We start from the raw sequence: 24,684 nt of genomic DNA, 5'->3' as shown, positions 1-24,684 counted from the left end.
GATTGAATAAACAAATTACCGTAGATACAATTTGTTCCTAATAAACAATAAATCAATTTTATTTTCTTAGTAATTAAGTTTGGCCCGACTCTTCAAAAGGTTGAGCAGCCTTGGTTTAGAGCGTTTGTAGACGTCCGTTTATTTCACCATATTTTTCCCTTTCCACGATGACCTTTTACGTTTTTCTTTTTGTTTCTTTTGTACAAATAGTAGGCCAATAAGAGTTTCTTTTTTCTTATTATTCATTTGACACGTCCGTAATCCCTGACTACCAAATCAAAACTATTAACTACCGGATGTAAGACGGCAGTCCCAGGTAACGTCCATCCGGTAAAAAAATATATGCATACAAAGATAGCCGTTTATTGACGGTCCGTGTCCGGTGAAAAAAACGGACGTCTACAAGCGCTCTTAGTGTTCCACCATGAAATTGCAAGGCCTCATCTTTGGAAACTCGTTGGAAACTATTAGAGCTTGGCTGGGAAATGATGCCAAATTCCCTATATAGTACATCAAGCTTAAAATCGACCGAAACCTCGAAATTTTAAAGACCTTCATTGATCTTCTTGAAAATTTGGACTTTGGAGTTCATTTTACCCTCCTCTGCAAACCTGACTCGGTCGCAAAGTATGCTTTTTATTTTTAAGTGGTGAAAATCACCCCTTACTCCAATAAATTGAAAACTAATGAATTAAAGCGGTAATGGGCTATAGTTATGTTCAAATATAATGAATGTTGATTGTATTTTATCATGACTTAATATTTTGATATTTTACAGCTAGGTGAGTTTAAAAAAAAAGCAAAATGTTCAGTAAAATAAAAGTTAAATTTTAGTTACAAAAAAATTCTTCCGTTGATCCAATAGTTTTTGAGATATTTCGAAAAAATAACGTTTTTTTTTTTAGAAAAAAATTTCATATTAAACAACTTTTGTCAAAATATACGTGTTCCAAACTAGTCAAACTTTTGGAACGTGTTATTAGGGCTTAAACAAAGATAATTTTACATGGGGTACGATTAATTTTAATTTTGCCCCATATGGTGTCAAATTTACCGACATTTTTTTTCCAAATTCGAGTTGAGTTACTTAACTTATTTTCGTCATAACTCGCTTAATTTTCATGCTAGAAGATTTTATAAATGCTTATTTTAAAGATCTGAAAAAGTACTTTAAAAATGTTTATTACAATTTTTTATGAAAAATAAATCGTTTTTCCATTATTTGAGCTCAAACCTCTGCATAAATTTACGTAAAAGAAAAAATTCGCTTTCAGTGACTCATAAGTGGCTGAATATTAGTTAAAAAATTTAATTTAAACTGACTAATTTCTTTGTTTTTTTATAAACTTCAATTTTGATAGAAATATTTTTTTCTGAAAATGCGTAATTTTTCGAGTTATTCGTGAAAAAATGTTGAAAAACGTGTTTTTTTTAAATTTTCAATCGCGAATAACTCAGAAATTATTGAGTTAAATAAAAAACTTCATTCTACATTTTCTTCGTAAAATTTAATTCTCTATCGATTCCCGGTGTTATTTTGAAATTTTAAATTTCCACCCCCGAGTAAGGGTGGCATTCACCCCTGTGGTAGAAGCATACATTGGTACCAAATCAGGTTTGTTACTTGCATCATTTTTGAGCTTCTGTCAAAATTTCAAACTAATCCATGAAGATATTTAAAATTGGTGATTTGCTTGGTTCACTGTACTAATACAGGCCAGATCTGGCACCATCTGATTACCATTTATTTCGAAGTTTGCGGAATTTTTTGAATCATCGATGACCTTCAGTCGCACTTTGCTGATAAGGACCAGAAAATTTACGAGCGCGGAATCATGAGACTGAAAGAAATATGGCAAAACATGATTTTACTGTCCCTGTGCTTATTTATAGCCAAATTTTCAATATTTTCAATAAAAAAAGATTGTTGCCACGAGTTTTGTGGTTGATAATGTTCTCTTTAGACTTGTTTACGTCAAATCTACCTTTTAAATAATGAAATAACCATATACAATTGACATTAAAACATCCTACAGGTGTAAAGGGTATAATTTTTTGAATTGTCATACTTTTACTAATAACGATGACCTTCAGTAGTACCTGGTTCAGTTTTTTTGACCAGAAAATATGGCAAAAGATCATTTTATACTACAAAACCGAAATTAGTTTGTCGCCAGCCCATATGTATTCCTCAAAATGTAATTATTATTGTTGCTGCGAGTTTCGTGGTTGATAATGAATTGTTCATGACAAATCTACATTCGACCAGCTCAAATTACTTCCTTTTTATTCTAATACTATGACATTTTAAACAATGAAATAACCATATGTCATGAAAACATCCTACAAGCGTCAAGGGGATAATTTTTTTGCTTCTAACAGCTGTCAATTGGGAAAAGCCAACAGAGCCAATACATTTCTAGGAAATATCGATCGAAATTTTGAAGCTCTTCGATTTCAGTGCACTGAATTATCCCACATGGCACTTGATCATCTTCTTTCTTCACAATTTATTCTATTGATCTTGCGTTAACGTCTTAAGTCTTTTTTGGTCGTCTTCTTGGTTCCCAATATAATTTTTTTTATCACGTTTGTGACCTCTACGTGTTCATACAACATCAACCTCTAGGATTTTATGAAATTAACGTCTAGGTCTATAACTTTACTCTAACATCAAGAAAAATGCGGCCGAAAGTCATCGTATTTTGGTGGAAGTTTATGGTGAACATGCTCTAGCTGAGCGAACGTGTCAAAAATGGTTTGCACGATTTAAAAATGGTGATTTTGGCTTGGAAGACTATGAACGTCCTGGGCAGCCAAAAAAGTTTGAAGATCAATAATTGGAGGCATTACTCGATGAAGATTGTTGTCAAATACAAAAAGAGCACCATCCACCATACAAGCATCCATTTCAAAACGTTTAAAAGCGGCTGGATATATTCAAAAGCAAGGAAATTGGGTTCCACATGAACTCAAACCGAGAGACGTCGAAAGGCGGTTTTGCATGCCCGAAATGCTGCTGGAACGTCATTTGTGCATCGGATTCTTACTGGTGATGAAAAATGGATCCATTACGACAACCTCATGCGCAAGAAATCATAAGTGAGACTTGGCCAACCAGCCAATTCAACGACAAAGCAGAATATCCATGGCGCGAAGGTAATGCTCTCTATTTGGTGGAATCAGAAGGGTGTGCTGTATTATGAGCTGCTAAATCCGGGTGAAACCATCAATGGAGAACGCTACTGGACACAATTAATCCGTTTGAAGGGAGCAGTACCCGAAAAACGCCCGGAATATGCGACCAGACACGAGGCAATAATTTTCCGTTATAACAACGCTCGACCCCACGTTGCTATTTCGTTTGAGAATTATTTGGAAAATAGTGGATGGGAAGTTTTACCTCACCCGTCTTATAGCCCAGACCTTGCCCGTTCTGACTACCATTTGTTCCAGTCGATGCAGAGCGCCCTCACTGGAAAACGGTTTACATCAGAACAAGATATCAAAAATTGGCTTGTTTCATTCTTGGCTGCCAGTTCTTTTGGAATGGGATCCACAAATTGCCAGAGACATGGGAAAAGGTTATAGCTTCGGATAGGCAATACTTTGAATAATGTTTTTCTTAAATAATCGTTCAAATTTTGAGAAAAAAATCGCACTAATTAAGTTATAGACCACAATAAATCTAGTCTATAATAGTATATTATTTTTAGTTTCTTATATTCGTTAATGAATTTTCTAATTTAGGTTAAAATTCGAAACGTTCCGGAAAGACATTTATTTACCACGTGCTTAACGGGATCGAGATCTATTTTTAGTTTTTCCATAACATCTAACAAAACATTTTTAAAGTCGAAGAAACGTATTTTCGTTGTGTTTATATTCGAAAAGCGTAACGTCCTAACGGGCTACTAGAATGTGATTTTTATACATCGGTAACAGAAAACATTTTACTCGAGAGATTTCGAATATTTCCCTTCAGGAAATTTTAAATTTCTAAACTCGTGTGAGCGAGTACAAAAGACAACTTCGAGATCGATTTGTTTTACTTTAAAACGGTTTTGACGTTTCAATGAGCTTTACGAATTGAGTATTTGATACTTGGAGAAAGGAAGTGCAACCTATAATTAAAATTGTGAATTATATAAGGAGCAGAGGACTAAATCATCGACAGTTCGTGCAATTTTTACAAGATTTGGACGAAAAGTATTTTCTTATTTCACCGAAATTCGTTGGCTCAGTCGAAGAGTAGTTTTAGAAAGATTTTTTGCATTTCGTAATCCTATTCAAGCTTTCATGTTAGAAAAAGGCATTAATTATGACAATGACTGGTGAATTGATTGTGCCTTTTTGGTAGATATTAATAAACACAGACTGTTCTGAATATAAAATTACAGGGTAAAAATCTGATTGTCACTCAAATGTATTCATATTTTCAATCCTTTGAAACAAAAAAGAGGCTGTGGGAAAATCAGGTAAACGATCAAACTTTGGATCATTTCCCTCATTTAAAAACATTTGGCACAAACAAGCAAAAAAAATTGGATGAGTATTCTCAACTTCTACAAAATTTGATTACGGAATTCAACAATCGTTTTGAAGACTTTCAAAAAAAAAAATGAAATGGAATTCCCAATAAATAGAATTCACAATAAATGAAATGGAATTCCCAATAAATGAAATGGAATTCATAATAAATGAAATGGAATTCCCAATAAATGGAATTCACAATGAATGAAATGGAATTCCCAATAAATGAAATGGAATTCCCAATAAATGAAATGGAATGCCCAATAAATGAAATGGAATGCCCTATAAATGAAATGCAATTCCCAATAAATGAAATGGAATTCATAATTAATGAAATGGAATTCATAATAAATGAAATGGAATTCCCAATAAATGAAATGGAATTCCCAATAAATGAATGGAATTCCCAATAAATGGAATTCACAATGAATGAAATGGAATTCCCAATAAATGGAATGAAATTCCCAATAAATGGAATTCACAATGAATGAAATGGAATTCCCAATAAATGAAATGGAATTCCCAATAAATGGAATTCACAATGAATGAAATGGAATTCCCAATAAATGAAATGGAATTCCCAATAAATGAAATGGAATGCCCTATAAATGAAATTCAATTCCAAATAAATAGAATTCACAATAAATGAAATGGAATTCCCAATAAATGAAATGGAATTCATAATTAATGAAATGGAATTCATAATAAATGAAATGGAATTCACAATAAATGAAATGGAATTCCCAATAAATGGAATTCACAATGAATGAAATGGAATTCCCAATAAATGGAATTCACAATGAATGAAATGGAATTCCCAATAAATGGAATTCACAATGAATGAAATGGAATTCCCAATAAATGAAATGGAATTCCCAATAAATGAAATGGAATGCCCTATAAATGAAATGCAATTCCCAATAAATAGAATTCACAATAAATGAAATGGAATTCCCAATAAATGGAATTCACAATGAATGAAATGGAATTCCCAATAAATGAAATGGAATTCCCAATAAATGAAATGGAATGCCCAATAAATGAAATGGAATGCCCTATAAATGAAATGCAATTCCCAATAAATGAAATGGAATTCATAATTAATGAAATGGAATTCATAATAAATGAAATGGAATTCCCAATAAATGAAATGGAATTCCCAATAAATGAATGGAATTCCCAATAAATGGAATTCACAATGAATGAAATGGAATTCCCAATAAATGGAATGAAATTCCCAATAAATGGAATTCACAATGAATGAAATGGAATTCCCAATAAATGGAATTCACAATGAATGAAATGGAATTCCCAATAAATGAAATGGAATTCCCAATAAATGAAATGGAATGCCCTATAAATGAAATTCAATTCCAAATAAATAGAATTCACAATAAATGAAATGGAATTCCCAATAAATGAAATGGAATTCATAATTAATGAAATGGAATTCATAATAAATGAAATGGAATTCACAATAAATGAAATGGAATTCCCAATAAATGGAATTCACAATGAATGAAATGGAATTCCCAATAAATGGAATTCACAATGAATGAAATGGAATTCCCAATAAATGGAATTCACAATGAATGAAATGGAATTCCCAATAAATGGAATGAAATTCCCAATAAATGGAATTCACAATGAATGAAATGGAATTCCCAATAAATGAAATGGAATTCCCAATAAATGAAATGGAATGCCCTATAAATGAAATGCAATTCCCAATAAATAGAATTCACAATAAATGAAATGGAATTCCCAATAAATGAAATGGAATTCATAATTAATGAAATGGAATTCCCAATAAATGGAATTCACAATGAATGAAATTCCCAATAAATGAAATGGAATTCCCATTAAATAGAATTCACTATAAATGAAATGGAATGCCCAATAAATGATAATGATAATGATGATGATGATAAATTTGCAAATTGAGTTTATAGATATTCAAACGGACAATATTTTGAAAGAATAATTCAATGAGATAAACGCTCTTACATTTTATAAACAATATTAGAGTTTGGATAATTACCCGGAATTAAAAAAGCATGCAGCACGCATTCTCTGTATTTTTCTATTTATGTTAACAGATATTTTCAGTCTTGAAAAGATCAAACATCGCCCAAGACTTACTAATGAACATCTCTAATCAGTTCTTAAAATTAGTACAACGAATATGATACCTGACATCAATGAGCTTGTCAGGTATCTGGTTCCTCGAACTCAACATAATTACCTACCATCTTCTATAACTTTTCCATTACCATTATTTTTTTCATTTTCAATCTGACCCACCTACGAATTCAAAATTTAATACTCTCTGCAGAATTGAGTTTGACATCTCTGCTCTTAAATGCTGATGCAGCGTCTCCGTATCTAACTACCCCCTTTGCGTAGGCGTATTGCCTTTCAAAAACAAATATTTAATTTGTGGAAATTCCAAATAGTGTGGTAGGTAAGAAAATTTAGAAATAAATTACTTATAACTACGTCTGAAGAGTTTTATCTTTTACGATAAGAAAATTTTCTAAAACTGTAAACTATTGGTAAACATTTCGTCAATGTTTGGTTTCTGGGAAACCTCTCTAATTACGCGGAGAACTTTTATTTGTTCCACGAAGTTTTCTGTTGCTATTGTCGTTTTGTTCTTTAAGTATTATAAAGACTTTAGGTCGCTTTGACCTATAAATTAACATCGACACGTTGAAAGAATTCTTAATTTCTTTTTTTTTTTCGAAATTAAAACTGTACGTTCGGGATACAAACTTTAACAGAAGCTTTGATATCGAAAATAAATCCAACAACAATCTTTTTGAGCCTAAATAAACTGTCTGTAATGCTCGGTGTAAAGTAAACATATTGTATACTACTTTCGTTAATGAGCATTTAATTAATGTAATGGCTTTTGAAACGTCTTATATATTACCAAGCTTAATGACTATTTAATGAACGTAAGAATTTTATACCTACCCAACAACTGCATACTAGAATTACATGAGATAATTAATTAAACAAAGCTTGTAAGCTGCGTAAATTAATTAAATTTTATCCTAAACCATAATGTTATAGAGGGAATTTTTAAGTTTCACTAATGGATGGCGCTTCAAGAAACAAAGGTGATTCACAATTTCATCAAAAGATGACGTTATCAAGTTAAAAGTGATACTTATTAAGAAAACGAATGCAAAAAATTAATTCTATTAGGACGAGCTTAAGGAAATTTGCAGAGCCTTCATAGAGACGGCAAAGACAGTAAATCTACGAGTCAACGAAAATAAACTAAACTCATGTTAATGAGAACATCACAAAGGAAAGAAGCAACAAGAAATGTTTCAATACAACTGAATAAGAAAGTGATGACATTAGAACAAGTTCAAAGTTATGTGTATCAAGGATCACGGTGAATAAGAACGAAATCTAGAAGCAAAGATGACGAAGGGAAGTAAACAATGCGATAATAAATTCATGTACAAAGCAATAATAAGAACAACAAAGAGCTGCGGAGGCGAAACGTGGATTCTTAACAAAGCAGAGGATATACGGGAAAGGAAAATACTCGAGAGGACACGAGGGGGTAAAAGGAGGGATGAATTATGGAATAAGATCCAAAAGAATACCAGATTTTAGAACAACAGAAAAAATGATGGACATAAACAAGGAGGAATGAAGATAAAAGAAAGACTAACGAAAAGATAGTGAATGAAGATGTAAACAGCGAGGAATTCAACAAGGAAATAAAAGCAAAAAATACGAAAGATTGGAAGGGAATCACTTTCAAATTATGGGTCTAAATGCATTAAATATATGATTTGATATTTGAATTTTGCCTAAAAATATTTTCAACCTACTCATTATTTTACTACCATTTAGTAAGTGGTAGTAAAGAAGTAAATTTTTCTTGTATTTTTTCAATTTTTAACCTTATAAGAAAAACTTGTTTTCAATAATTTTTTTTCGTTTAAAACATCAAAATGAAATGGCCTTTTAGCTATATTTCTATTTTTGTTTATTTAACCCTTAGGAGATACTTTGAAAGGAAACAATCTAATGCTTTCATGACCATCCCTTCAATCCTAAAAATGAATCAACAGTCATATCGGTAGATGGCTCGTAAACACTATTAATAGTCCGGTAAATTTAGACATTCGGAGTTAACATAAATTCCCATCAAGCTGAAAATCAGTAAAATTGTTTAAAATATAATTAAAATTTCAAAGTTCCCCAACATTCCCTTGTGTGGAAAAAATGTTATTCAAGATCAAAGGTCAAAAAAATGAGTTTTTCGCGATTTTCAGCAAAACGGTGAATTTTATCATAAAAATACCTCGGACAAAAATTGTAGATCATAAAATTATCTACAAAAAACGCATTAATACTGTTTTTTCTACAAATCACTGTTTCTGAGATATTATGATTTGAACTAAAAAAAATTGTGAAATTTAATCGTCTGAGTCGTAATTTTCAAATTGTTCTTCTTCTTGTCGCCTCGTTGGAATCAAACGGATCCTCTACTGTTGGTATGGAATATTAAAGCCTTGACAAGGTGTACATACCAAAGAACAAAACAGTCAGACTTTTTGCAACCACATTCAGCACTACATCCCTTATGCAGTTGCAAAACATTGTGTGTGGTGGGTGTAAAGTTTGAATGGGTTCTAACGTATTGTTGACCAACTCCAACCCCAGTCTGCAGGGTAGTTTTTTAGGAGCTCCATACATAGAAAGAAGAAAGCGAGTGCCGTTGATAATAACTTTTTGTCGAGTTGAATTATTGTTTTTAAAAACTTCAGCACATTGAACTAAATCTTGTTTTTCAAACTTTTGAGAATTTTTATATAAAAATAGTACACTTTCCAAAAGTAAATAAAATTTTTGATGAATAGATGTTCGATTGATGTTCAGCTTTTCCTGGTTTTAAGAAGAAAATAGTTTTTTCAGTTGGAGTTGCATTTTTTAAAGATTACAATTTTTGGAATCGTTATATCTCAGAAACGATGACTAGTAGAAAAAAAAGTATTAAAACATTTTTTGTAGACAATTTTATGATCTACAATTTTCGTCCAAAGTATTTTTTTGATAAAACTCATCGTTTTGCTGAAAATCGCGCAAAACTCGTTTTTTTGACCTTTGACATTGAATATCATTTTTTTCACACAATGGAATGATGAGGAACTTATTTTTAATTACATTTTAAACAATTTCATTGATTTTCAGCTTGATTGGAATTCATATAGCTTCACTCTTATTTTTTGGTCTAATTTGACCGGACTATAAGGGATTTTAATCGTTTAACGTGTCAACGTCTCACAAATCAAATAGAATTCGCTTTAGTTATAATTGTATTGAAAGGAAATAACATTCCAACGTTCTTAAGTTAATTATAGTAATTTTATTTTGGTAATACAACAAATTTCTCATTGAGGTAATCTTATTTTATAACTAATCTGAAAGTATAATTAAATTAAATTTTATACAAATGAAAGTTGATTGAAAAGTTTCCAACCTCAACCTCTACATGTCAGCACTTATCAATATAAGCTGGGAAATATATTTACGCATGCGTTTGGAGATTCTTATTAAATTTTCAACCATTTTAGATACCCAGCAATAGAAACAAAAATAGATCGTTTGATTCCGGAGTGACGACACTTTGTTTTTTTGATCGACTGTGAGTAAACGCGAAAACTATTTTGAAAAAAACTTTTTCATGATCAAATGTTCGTACATAATTGTAAACATTCTGATATCTTTACGGCCGTAACAAAATGGCTGTCACTTTTTTCTGACCAATCGTAATGTCATGAAATTTTGTCAGTTGGTACTTCATAAACGTCATATGGATTTGACAATGACATTGACATCTGTATATCATTGAGTGATGACTTATTGAGTGATGTTATATTTAGTTCAGATCGAGAATTATCGATTCGTGATGGTTCGTATGAAATAAAGCATCTTAAGAAAAAGAAAATTAGTATATTACCTTCTGTCTTTAATCTCCGAAGACGATAACTTGGTTATGAAATATATCATGAAAATCTCGTCTTGTCCGTTAAGTGAACATTCTGTAGTTTTATACAATATGCTGATGTGGTTGATTTAAACCGTAACATCAATTATCCCCTTTGACAATATGTGGATTTAACGTATTTAAATCATGTCCAAATAATAATTGTGTCTCTACTAATTCCGATATTCCGATGGGATTTTGTATTTAAAGGATCAGGATGTGCTATTATGAAATGACGGGATTTACGGTGAATATTACCAGGGGTATTTGATGAATATTGATCTATTCATAACGAAACAAAATTTGAGTGGGCTCGGAGGAATTGAAAGGTAAACATACCATGTTAACACGGTATTAATGCTAATATAGGAGACACACACCTATTGTATGGTATCTAGATCTCAACCCTATTTACTTATATGTCTAATAATGCAAGAATGAAACATTTGGAACTTCGATAACGGGAAATAGTGAGAAGAACAACTAAAATTTTTCACCACGAGTCGTCACTGCTCTATACATACCAGATCTGACTCCCAGCCACAACTGACTGTTTTTGTATCCGAAAAAAATAATTTAAGGAAAGAAAAATCATGCAAACGAGATATGAAAACCGCAAATGCGAAATATATAACGTTAAGAATGTCCTAATAGCATGCAATTAACTTCCTCTCCTATAAACTTGATACACGTTTTATGAAAAATCAACATAACTACATTCCTCTACCTTCTACGTTCAAGATACCCTTTTCGTTTAATTTTACGTTTTGTACATATTTTTGTGTAAATAGTTTGGTCGATATATTTGTATATAACTTGTTTTTCAAAAACAATTTATTTAGCAAACTGAGGATTTAATAATTTAAAGTTATATCAAATTGAATGAACCAAATATTAATTTTACAGGTTTTTTTATATATTAGTTCTTATACAATAATTATAAAATTATATAAAACTGACAGAAATACTAAACACAGACAATTTATAGTAACGATAACTTAATGAGTTTAGAGTTCATAATATTAAATAATCAATTGAGTAGCGCCTCTGAAAGCAGGTCACAGCGAATCACATTCTACTTGTTATATTTCTAAAAGTCATGTTTTTTTAAGTAGTTCTACAGGAGAAATGAATCTAATAGTAGAATTAATGCCAAATTTAAAACAAAATATTGTCAAACTTTGTCTCTCACCTTATTACGTCCCTGAATAGTTAATACTAAGTACTAAAAGTCATTCCACTATAATTAGTCTCCTTATTCATTGGTTATATCAAACTTCCAAACTGGAATAACACTCTAAAGCACGCGAGAGATATTTATCAAGATTATTTTTAGTTTTACTGGAATTCCGGTAGCAATTAGAGCTCGACTCATCGTTGACCGTTTAAGCAACGAAATTTATATTTAAGATTTACGGCGTTAATTCATTTCCACCAGAAATATAGTGAACAGTGTCATGTCTTGCATTCTACATGCACAAAATTACGAAAACAATAAAGTTAAAGAGAGAAACTAGACTCGTGAGAAAAAAAATCAACTCAAATCGCATGGTCGCGGTCAGTAGCTGGCCTTTTTGGCTCAAGGTAAGCTGCCGCTACAGATAGAATTTACTTTCAGTCTATGAAGACGATAGGAGACTAGGATAGAAGACATAGATATCACTTGACATTACCAAAGGTCGATGTCCTTTGAAAACTGATCAGGCGCATTTGTTTGAATCTCCATCATCTACTAGTGACACTCGGATCGCCCGTTGTTTGGTAAAAAACAGAAAGTATGTTTCTGGTCTTACTGTATCAATCTCCCCAGATCCTGTCTTGCAAGCAGACCGTTGAAAGACGTAATAGCAACACTCAATTATGGGTTCTGGGTTCATAGATGTAAGCCTTCAGTATCTGAAGACGATAACTTGGTTATCGAAACGCGTGTCAGTGTAAACAACATCAGAATCAGAGGTAACTGGTTTCCTGAAGACTCACCTTGAATTCATTTCTTTCATGGTTTATTGAACGTTGTTACGCATTATTTATAATGATATTGCTTTTGTTTACTAAAGAAGTTTTAAGTAAAATTTAATGACCACCCGCATTATTTTTTATTTCGACGTGAACTACTACGAAGGAAGAGATTAAAAATTCAAGAACTTTTAAAAATTCTTGTATGAACTTTCGCATTGTAAAATTCCTCTTTTATGTAAAGAGTTTAATATCGACGGTCTGTCGTTTAAGAAACAAAGGAACAACAAAAAAGTTCATTCTTGAAAGGTTAGTAATTTGTTCGGAAATGCAGTTTTAGCGAAGTTATTCACTTCATCCAAAAACAGCCTTGCTCCGAAGTCATCATTATAATAATTGTTTCTGTGGGTGGGAATTCTCGCTGATTAAATTTAAGGCCAGATGTGAAATTAATGAATCGGTGTCTAGCCGCCAGTCTCATTTCTTGCTATAATTTTCATGTTTTTTTCCTTAGAATTGTGATAAAGTATAAAGAAAATCTAGTTATCATCGTATTCGTAAATGATCCTCTCAAAATATGAATCAGAATTTTAAAACGAAATAAATTCAGTAATATAACGAATTAATTTTTATACGGAGTATTCTATATTCTATTTTATTAGTAAATAAAAAAAACAACTTTTCTACAAAAATAATAAGAGACTAATCAAAATTTTGGAAAATAAAATCGACAAAACGAAGCGTTTTATCACGTGACATCAATCAGAAAAGCGTGACGTCACACCTCGCGAAACGCCATGTTGTAGCTGTCATTTTTGTATAAAGTGACCAGGTTATTTCGAGTTTTCAGCAATTATTGTTAAATTAATAAAGTTCGTTTTTAGTTTAATCTTGAAAGACAGGTATAATTTTCCATGGAATAAGGATTTAACAGAGCAAACTGCAGTAATTTGACTAAAATTGACGCCGTTATGCTTGACACTTAATTTTATTCATCGGAAGTCCGCAGTATTAAAACTTATATGTGAAGAAGAAGAAAAAAAGAAGAAGGAATCGCATTTATCCACTGGGGAATGAAAATACTGATTTTGAGGTTAGCGAATACAAAGTTTCAATAACTTTAACTTAATTAAGTTATAACATTTTATATCAAATTTTGTTTGATACTTACATCAAAATGATCTTCACAGAAATAATTTGAGGAATTAGTTGATAGAGCATCTTGCTTCTTGTCATTTTAAAGCAATTTCTTCATATTTCTTTATTGTTTGGAACGTGTATGAATAATTTGTCTGGCGTTTTTATCGTTGTAATTTCACATTGCGACACTATACAATATTTATAATACAAGAAATTTATTATTTATTAAAAAGCACAATTGACTGTAATAAACAAACACAGCTGTGTCGCGAAGTGTGACGTCATTCAAGACGCCATGACAGTCTTGGCCTTTTTCGCGGTCAATATAAAATTCATTTCTAAAAACTCAAAACACTAACGTAAAAAATCTATTTCCAAATTTTGTCAACAGACTATTGTTGCAATGAATTACAAAAGCGTTATTATACATTCAAAGCTCTCGAATAACTATGTATTCTTCATCAGGGAATAAATTAAACGAGAATTGAGGTTTTAATAAATATCAAATTCGTAAAACAACCTTCATAATAACAATAGATATAAATATTTCGAAAAAAGGTGGCCCCATCTTAAGAATAGGTCTGACTGTTTACATCAGTTGTTCTTTCCGCATTTAGTGGTTAAATTTGTTTTTCTTGTGCGTGAAAACAACAGACTTAAATTGCTTACTGCTGAAGAAGAAGTGTCTCTGATTAGAGCAATAGAAAAAAGTGAAAAGCAGAATGATTTCTTAGACGTACAGTGCTTTCCCTCCAATCCACTGTGACTACAATTTAGAAAGATAGGAAAAAGTGACACCAAACGAAATTTTAAAATTCAAATCAGAAAAGTGTGTTGGAAAGAATTTATCAAAGGAAACAATCACTGTTTTAGTGGAAACTGGTGCAGTGAAAAGAAAACTAATATAACAATCCAACCACAATCAGCATCTGATTCTAACAAAACAAAATCGCGTCAAATTTTCGAAGAAGAAAATGGAATTCTGAGCTTAAGGGAAAAATTGTTCATTTCTGGTAGATAACTGCACTGCACATCTTGCAATATCCGATCTTAAAAACATGCAACTTTCTTTTCTACCAGCAAACACCAAAAGTGTCCTCCAGTCAATGGACCAAAGTGTCAAACGGAATTTGTAGATGGAGGACCAATCAGCAAAAGAAGATGACAATAATAACTTGCCTTTAGCGGTTTGGATTCGACAACTAAAACTTCCCAGCGTTTATGAACCTGAAAAGCTTCAAGATTATAAAACCGTCGATGAAGCAGTTGCTAAAACAGCTGAGGTTTCAAATGAAGACATCCTCGATGCTGTTCGTGTAAATGAAGATGGTCACCAAAAGGAATTTGAGCCAGAGCCAGTCATAACTTCCTAACCAGCCTTGGAAGTAGCTATAATCATCCACAAATTCTTTATCTTCACGTAGACTTCTCTCATAAATTAGTTAGATAAACTGTTTTAGTTTAGTTCACCTTCAGTGTCTGAAGACGATAACTTCTTTGATTTTGCAGTTGGTCAAAACATTTGCTATCGTCAATTTTGACGTTATATTGTAATAGGATCTTTATAGTATCGGAAACTTGATTCCATTCAGGAACATCTTTTAAAGCCATCTCTGTGAATTGTTTTGTCTTTGTATAACTTTTCTGTCCAAGATCGTAAATATTTTACTGCAATAATGTACATGATTCTAATATCCTCTTTGAATGCAATCACCAGTTCAAAATTTTCGTTTTTCTCTTTGAATTTGAATTGAAGTCACTTCAGTAGGCAAAAGTCTTGCTTTCTATCGCTGAAAAAATACTCAAACATCTTTGAACGATAAAATATGTGTTTAAAATGAATTTTCCATTCTAAAAACTTTTGAGTACTTCTGTACATTTGGGTAAATGTGTAAAATGAGTGCGGTCTGTGTGAGCGACCGACTCTCGTCGCCTGCGCTCGGCCACGCTCGTTTGCGTAATGTAAAAAGTCTAACAAAAGCTAGACAATTCAAACACAGTTTATTTTGGCCGAACAGGCAATCTTATGGAGGGTAGAGGTAAGGAGTACCCTCTCATATGGGAGCTTAGCTTAAAAACTGCCCGATTGTAGACGGTAAATTATAATTCAAAACTTTAACCAGAATGGCGCTCCTGTCGGACGAGATATCATATGATAGTTCAATCTTCCGTCCGTTTTATTTGAATGACCTCTCTCAAATGTTTTCTACTGGGAGTAGAATTTTAGATAGGGTGAAGTATGCAGTGTTAAAAAATTTTAAATCACTAGAATCGTTAATTAAATATTGGTATATAAAATCTAAACTATTCACGTAGTACAAAATAATTTAGTAAATATAACCAAGAAAAGCTACTTTGAGATAATGCTGAATGTTAATTAATTATTGTGAATTTCTAGAAAGAGTCAATTATCACTCATGCGATAGTAGCGCCTCTCTAACTAAATAATTTGATTGACACTTTCTGTAGCACAGAGATGGTACTCTGGGTAATACTTGATATCGTATACCGTTTGAAAATTATGAAGTAATAACCGATGCTGCTATGAATGGGTGTAGAAAAAGTATAGCACGTTACACGAGTTGTAAGCCGGTAGCGCCCAAAGTGAAAAATTTGATGCACGAAGCCGCGCAGCGTGTAACGTACCATACTTTTTCTACGTCTATTCATAACATGCTACTTAAGACAACGTGTCCTATTTTTAAACAAATTGCATAATGTGCTGCCTACATTTAGGGGCACTCTTTCAATCCTAAATATATCTCGCTAATGCTAAAAGTTTTTATGCTTTTTAATTGACTAAATTTGTGTAAATAGACCAAATAAAGACTTATGTAAATAAAAATTTGATTGTAATTCAATTAAACCAAGTTTAAGTTTTATTCTCAAAACGCACATGTATGTTATGAGATCTCATAGGTGCATGTTATTGTTAAATGTCATTTACAAGGAATGTTGACAGTTGACGTTTACAGACATGGGCGTAGAAAAAATAATTCCACTCGCCACCTTGTAGGGGTAATATTCACATAAATTACAGTACATGTATATTCTTTTAAGTGCGGTTTATATATTCCACTATATTGTCCGCATTCATGCAAAAATAATAACAGTGCGTTAACAAAATAGAATTTTTGATGTTGTCACCGGTATCAGTTAAATTAAAGCCATAAAGCTCTAATGCAATTAACCGTTTTAACGATTTAAATGAATTCCAACCCCTTCTAATATTAATTATTCAAATGATATGGTGAACTGTGTTCAGTTTTTAACCATGACGTTCGAATACATCAATTTGATATCGAATTTCTCGTTGAATATAAAAAATTTTCTATAAATATGAAAATTTTGATAATTTATAGACACAATATTAATAATAAAAATATTCTATATAAATATAAACAAATCACGCTGCTTTTATTTTGTTCCTAGGATCGCGATATCGAACTCGCAGCTTTCGGCACCTCAAATAGTAAATTCTTTAACAAAATCTTCCAAGTAAACGCTCAGCTATTGTAACTTTTATCTGAAGCTCTCGTAGTTCTAGGTCTGGCGATTATGGTGACCATTCTATTGCTTCTTTTGGTCGAACCTGCGTCTTTACTCACTCAAATTGCATCGATTGAATTTTTCAAATTAGTTGTTTTGTTTTTTATTTTTTTTTTAACTAGTAAGAATCAAATTAATTAATCATTGGACAGAATTCTAACAATATATTCAACAGTATGTCATATAAAAAGAAATTGAAAGTTTTTCTATTCTAAAAATAAACGTTCTTCTACGAGTCTATCCTAAAAAAAAAGAAACAAAAACACCAACAATCCCGACTCGAGATACAAAAACTTCGCCTTGGCTGGCGGCGTTGCACGATTTAATGAATTAGTTTTCAGCATATCATTTTAGTCTCGTTGTTTGTATATCTCAACAAAATGTCTATTATTTTTTAAAGTAAGTTTAAATAGATTTGTTCAGAATTAATACTATTCATATATGTTTACTTTTTTATTCAATATTGGGTATCATTGTCTCGTTAATATACATATTAAATATATGAAGAACATTTTAATATATGGCAACATTTTGTGTTACCTAATTGGTGGATTAGGATATGATTAGGCTCCGTTACCTTGAAAGCACATCATACGATTCTATGATTTTCAATTGTGATATCCTAGCTTAGGTTAAGTTACTTTACCGTCATCGTAAATCATATATGAAATACTGATAATGACAGTTTTTATGAGAAGAAACGTTTCTACGATACGGTGTCGACAATATTCTCTCTTTCTCATCTATACTGCGCAAGCTTCATGCGCGCAAAAGATGCGCAGAACTAACTGAAGCACCCGGAGGAGAGACAGAACTATTTGTTTCACTTAGTCGGAACGCCTTCCACTTATAGAAACTGTTCATATAGGAGTATTACATAATATATATGGAAATACCACTCTCTATCTCTCTTTACTCTATTGTGATTGGATTGACAAGAGATCGAAGTTACCAGTGTGGAGTGCGGGAATGCAGCAGAATAACAAATTTAGGTTTTAATAACTAGAAAGATATAGAGTGAGATGTATATTGCTAGTGTCACCATAACGATGACGTCATCGCAAACAGATCTAAAAAAATTTTTAAAACTGAAGATCTCGTATTTTTTTATATCAAACTACACAACTGTAATTTTGTTATGATCCTAAAAGTTCTTTTCATATTGACTTTTTATGAAGGAGCTGGTGCATATCAGTGATATTTTTGTGAGGTTAGTTTTCATTTTTACATTATTAATTAATGTATGGGAACTAATTTGCATCTTATAACTTGTTATATATACGCTCGACTATAAAAATCCCATTACAACGTTGAAATTTCCTTGGGCTCTTTAATTTTTAAGATAAAATATTACCTCGGGCACGATGTACATCATAAATTGAGCTACTTTTCGAAACCCCTACTACGTTAACGCCGTTTCTGAACTCTATCCCTAATAGGATTATTCATAATTTTCCTTCCACCATATAATAACTGTTGCAATACTCCCCGATGAGAAATTCTAGGTTTTAGCACGGCAACAGCGCGGAGAAATATAATGGTGGACTTTATTATCAAGAAACGGATTTTATTCTTATTTATGGAGATGGCGTTGTTTTTAGTTTTATTAAAATGAAACTGCACCGTGTTCTAACAAAGTTTTTTTCTTTTTATTATTTATAAGAAAATGTACTACTACACTAAACCGACTGTCAATTCGCACCCGTAGCCAACTTCACGACGTATTAGCATAAAAAGGAGGTGTTGAAATGTATTCAAATCCCCATTCGTCATGAAGTTGTTACTTTTTATGTAAACAAGGTGAGATTAATTGACTCGTATTTACTCACTTGTGTTTACATAAAAACTGCGTTACTTCAAATGGGAATTTTAAGAAATTTGGTCATTTTAATTAGGCATAGGAGCACTAAGAAAAGGACATTCCAAAACTTTGACGTTTATGATACCAATATGGCCGCTGGGAGGTAACATAACTTTCGCTTAGCATTGCGTTACTCAATAGTTTTTTTTTGTTTAAATAGTTTTAAGTTGTATTTTTTTTTGTTTGGATATCTACTGTTCATTCGTTAAACTCGTTGTTTAACGTATGTATTCTTTGAAAGTTAAATTGAGAATGAGAGCATTATAAAAAGTGTCAAGGGTCTTGAGCATACGCTGATGAGACGTATGGAAATACTTGAATTTGTAATAGTGAAATGTGTTAGCTTTGTTCGTGGGTCTGATCCCGAATCAATTCGGAAGTCATCCAGACTTTCAGATTTGATTTCGTGAGTCTCTCTCCTGAAATTTTAGTAACAGTTCCGTGTTAATGTGTTATTAATTAAGCATTATAGCGATCCTAAATTGGCTCGCGAACGAAGCTATTGTAAGGGTCCTACAATCTAGATATTTTCTTTTGTAATGAATTATAACACCCTGTAGTTGTTTTGTTCAATAAAAAACTAGTGGGTTAGAGGAAATACATTTTTGTTTAAATTTTATGGTATATAGTCGTGATTAGGGTTGCCAGGTTGCCAAACCTAATAGCCGGACACTCTACATTATTGAGGATTTTGTCTTATTATTAATACGGTACGACAAAAAAATAATAAGACTTTCTTAACTGAAAAAAGAAATAATCAAAAACTTTTTCTCTTCAAGTTAAACAATAGAACAAGAAAAACTTTTTCTCTTTGAGTTACATAATAAAAATAATTTGGCAACAGTGTCAACATGTAATCTGTTGGGCCTGCGTGAACGACCGACACTCGACTCTCGTCGCTTGCGCTCGGTCACACTCGTTTGCGAAATGTAAAAAGCCAAACATGCGGGACACAAAAAAAACTGCATATGTTCGGTTTTATTCGGACGCCTGGCAACGTTTGTCGTAGTTAATGTTTTTTGGGTCATAATAAAGATAAAATTAATCAATTGACTGCTGGAAAAAATAAGATTTCTATAAATGTCTTATTGATAACTTATTTATATCAACATGGAATTATCAATTAGAAAATGTAATTAATCTCATTAATTTTGGCGCCAACTGCGTCAAACTCATATTTCTCAGAATTGTAAATAATATGCTTTTACATTTCTGTGACACAAGTAAAGGTCAGTATAATTTAACTACCATATTGTCAACTAATAGAAAGCATATTAGCCACGGCTGCTGGACATATGTTAAAGTATAATGGTTAGAAGTTTTTGTGAACAATCGTAGTACAGTATTTAGAAACGCTTGGGGTTTATAAACTTTTGCAATAATACTTTCAATGACTAGATTCCAAGCTTCGTCAATTTTAGTATTATAGTTGACGTTCAACATCAGCAATACTCTTATGCTAATTGCTCATTCAAGCCTTATGGTTGGACATGTAATTTGTTTCTGGCAGATTATTGACATTTTTTGATATTTCAAATGTATCGCCTTCGAATGATAAGGTTTTGTCGAGTAAACATTTACAGAAAAATCCAGTTTCATCTGAGTTAAAAATGTCTTTGAGATCGAAGGCACAAAAACGAGTATGAAATACTTCAAAATAAACATATTTTGGAATAAAACCTGCGAAAATATTTGTACGTTTTTTTAATGTAAACATAACTTTCCGGAAAACACACATAACTTGAAGGATTAAATTCCCATTGTTTGAGATTGTATCACGGTTTCCTTTTAACGTAGCGTAGTGAAAATCCATGTTTATTTTATGAAAACCATTATCAGAGGAAATTTTAAATGGACGGAAATCAAAATATAAAAATGATCAATGATGTAACTATATAAATACAGTGTGTTAAATATGATAATAGAATCAGTAATAACAAAAAACTTATATTTACCTCATATACAAATAAAAAACACTTTTTAACAAAGGGATCAATACCTTTAATATTGGTTGTAATAGCTCAAGCTGCTTATTTTAATTACTTATTGTCACTAAAGTCACAAGTAATTGTTTTACGTTTGTTTGAAAAGAAGTTAGGTTAGGTTAATTTAAAAATTTCAATCAATCACGAACAAACAAAGAATAAAAATGAAGAAGAGAATCTAAACAGGAAATAATGACTCAGAGCATACAAAGAGAGTCTATTATAATATAATTATAATATATACAGGATGACCCAGTTTAGAGATTTAACGTTATCGTCGATTTTACAACATAGCAACACTCTCATTTTCATTATAACAATGAAATAATTAAATTCAATTATTAAAAATAATAAAAAGCTCATAAACATCTTTGTATTGCCTTTTAACAACATTATAGTTAACGTTACATCACTAAATTGGGTCATACTGTATACATTAATACGAAATATTAATCGATTCGTAATTCATTTGGTATTTTAAGTTGTTTGATATATTTTATGCTCATACATTTTTTAAAATGAGATCACTCTTCTCTAACCATAATTTAAAATTTCAATTCCAGAAACGGAATTGATCAATTACCATACCATGGACAGCTAAGCAAACAAACGATGCAGTCCTTAACAGAGAAAATGCAGTTCGTGAGTTGGTGGATAACATTAAATGCAGGTAAATAGCTTATTTGGGACACATAATGCGTGGTTGCCGGTTTAACGTCCTCCAGTTGATTATGATGAGTAAAGTTGAAGGTCGTAGATGAAGGAAACAAGCGTCTTGGTTGAAGAATATTAGAGAATGGACTGGGATAAGAGATGCTCAAGATAGAGAGAGTTTTGACATGCTGATCGCCAACGTCAAAGGGAGTTGAAATGGGCAGATAGATTGTTTAAACTTGGAGCGGATTTTATTTATATTTTGAACTACACTGAACTGAATTTTTTCAAACAATTTCCGTCTGGAATAGTAGCGTTGAAACTATTGCTATTTAGCCCGTCATTCTTGGAAATCGCAATTTCTAATTGTAATTATTTTCTTAAGAACATGAACCTCATTGTAGCTGAAACAACTGAGGTTTTGAGGTTATGTTTGTTCACCATATATTTCGACCGTTTTCGCATAAAAAATAAATTTTTAATAATTATATAATCCCAGAATTAATGTAAGTTGAAAAAACTAAACTAAATAATAAAATAACTAATAAAAGAAAAAAAAACGAAAGTAACTTACGCTTACCGCGAGTCTTTGCTCCCCTTTCGCTTCTGATAAGTACTTCGTGATCATCTTCCTCCCAAACTTCTCCATCAGCTCCAGCCAAACTTATAACTACTATAGCTAACACGCAAAGAGCCAACCACTTCATCTGGAATAGAAAAAGAAATAAATAAATGTCATACTGGTGAATCTTCTAAACCATCTTAATCAAATCAATACCTTACTTTTTATTTTAACGGATATGCATTTCGAAAGATGTAATTGGCGATATGAAACAATATCTTGCTTAGAAATTAACACCTTTCCCATTGGTATTAGTCGCTGAGGATGACTTTAGATACCAAGACACCAAGTCATCTTTGTTTAATGCTTTAACACAAGCCAGAGGTTTGGATCAGAATCAGCATCATCAATCGACAGATTATATTTGATAATAGCAAGGTACCAACAATATCCTAAGTATTGGTAATGAAAAAAAAAACTAACTTTCGAAAACTGCTTTATTAAAAATGAGATTTTATGTCAACAATGTTGATTCATTGACAAGGCAACGACGAAGCCGACTCACTCGCCACTGGGATCGGCGATCTCACCAATAGGCCCAAAACCCAATCTTGGTGTGGCCAAAAGTGCTGTCATCACGCCTCTTGCAAGGCGGGCTCAACAGAAATAGATGGACAAGCCAATACCTATACAGATAGATCCCGTTGATCTTTCACCAATCAACTGCTCCAGCTAAATAGGCGCGAAATCAGACAATAACCGATAACGGCCATCTAAGACGTCACCTTCACAACGTGGACATCACGGATGATCCGGAATATCGCTGGTGCACGAAGGAAGACTAACCTGCGGACCACGTTTTCTTTGAGTACCCTGCACTCACACGGGAGCGGTTTAAGCCCCACAACTTTCCTTCAAAACATCAAAGGGTTCAAGACAAAGCGCCTGATCGGTTTCTCAAAGGATATCGGACTTTGTGGGACACGACGGGCTTATCTGAAGGCATATATGCTCAACGGCTTCAATACCAATGAACTATGAACCGTCATCGTCTACTCTGCGCTAATGATGACTATCATGCATTAGGTAGAAATTAGTCAAATCTTCAAACGACGTACCTATATCTGACCAATTATATAGTCCTTCTAGTTTTATATAAGGAAATTTCATAGTAGCTGTTTCTCTTCATATTTTATTAATTATTGCTGTGTTTTCTTCAGTTAAGGTGTGACCTCTCGGGTCATCATTGAATCCAGTACAATCTTGATAGAACAAAACAATGTCTTCACGAATTTTTTCGGTCTTTTCGCTTTTTCCTGTATTCATCTCTAATTGCTAGTTTTGCCAAGATTGAAGCACAACTTTTCATTATACTTTAATCTCAACATCAGCTCCAAAAACGCTATAGCAATCCTTCATCTAGTTGATATAAAGCATCTCCCTTCGAACCAGACCGATTATATTTCGAGACCAAGACAGATCAGTCTATTGTCCATGGCTGGAACATTTTTTAACACATGTGGTAGATCCTCTTGAATATATCTTCTCAATATTAGAAGAACTGTTGATATATCTGGAAGTAATTAGCGTACGCACATTAAGTTGGGTACTACCGAATAGCCGATTAAGAATGTGTCATTTTCATCATTATGAATCGCCTTATTATCAACAAGAAGACTAAATGAAGGAGACGTTGTTGGATGGAAAATATGTATGTAATTAGCAATGAATATGGTGGAAACAATCCACTATTTTCGGAATATTTCCTCAAAATAATAATGACCATCATCATACAGCACATACAAGACTTACTGGTTATTAGATCTCTTGTGGAAGTAGGCTGGTTACTTTTGGGACAAACCTCGTAAGATAATTTGAATCGAGAATTAAATTTTGTATGGTTGTTTATTATAAAATTTTAATAATTTCAAATATAATTGGAAGAAAATCTTAATATCTCTTCTTGTGATAAAAACGGGTACGTTAAATAATATTTTGTCGGAAAATTGGGAATCCTCTTCGTCCATTTTAGATTTTTCCGTCACTAATAATACCAAGCGAGGCGATTAACAATGTCATTATTATGAAACCTCCCTTTATCATCCCTTTATATATTTTTTTAATAAAGAAGGGTTATCGGCAATTTGCTCCGACATTAAACCCATTATTTGTATATAAAACTTACGAATTTTTTGATATTTTCATTTTATACGAGGGTTCTATAAAAGTTTTCCGACCTCAACCTAAAAGTCTACGTACAACATAAGTTGGGAAATACAATGGACGCTTGGCAATCATGTAAATGCCATTAAATATTTGTTTTTGAAAGGCAATACGCCAACAGAATTAAAAAGATGAGTTAGATACTGTGTATGGAGACTGCAACGTTATTTACGATTGTTAAATTGTTGGCTGCTGTATTCAA

At 32.2% G+C, this 24,684-nt stretch overlaps 1 protein-coding gene across 4 annotated transcripts in view; it reads right to left on the bottom strand.

The window, feature by feature from the left end:
* Window positions 1-24,684, bottom strand: part of LOC130902207 (pleiotrophin-like) — a 71,426-nt gene that overhangs the window by 25,542 nt on the left and 21,200 nt on the right. For 2 of the 4 annotated variants that reach the window (XM_057814140.1, XM_057814141.1), the window contains exon 2: window positions 22,272-22,404. In XM_057814140.1, coding sequence (XP_057670123.1) covers window positions 22,272-22,404 — 133 coding nt within the window. The remainder of the gene's footprint in view (window positions 1-22,271; window positions 22,405-24,684) is intronic. The other 2 variants (XM_057814143.1, XM_057814144.1) reach the window with 1 other exon arrangement.

The sequence above is a fragment of the Diorhabda carinulata genome, chromosome X (genome assembly GCF_026250575.1).
Source record: "Diorhabda carinulata isolate Delta chromosome X, icDioCari1.1, whole genome shotgun sequence".
Lineage (NCBI taxonomy): Eukaryota > Metazoa > Arthropoda > Insecta > Coleoptera > Chrysomelidae > Diorhabda > Diorhabda carinulata.
The sequence above is the reverse complement of the archived record's forward strand: the minus strand, read 5'-3'. Positions and strand labels throughout refer to the sequence as shown.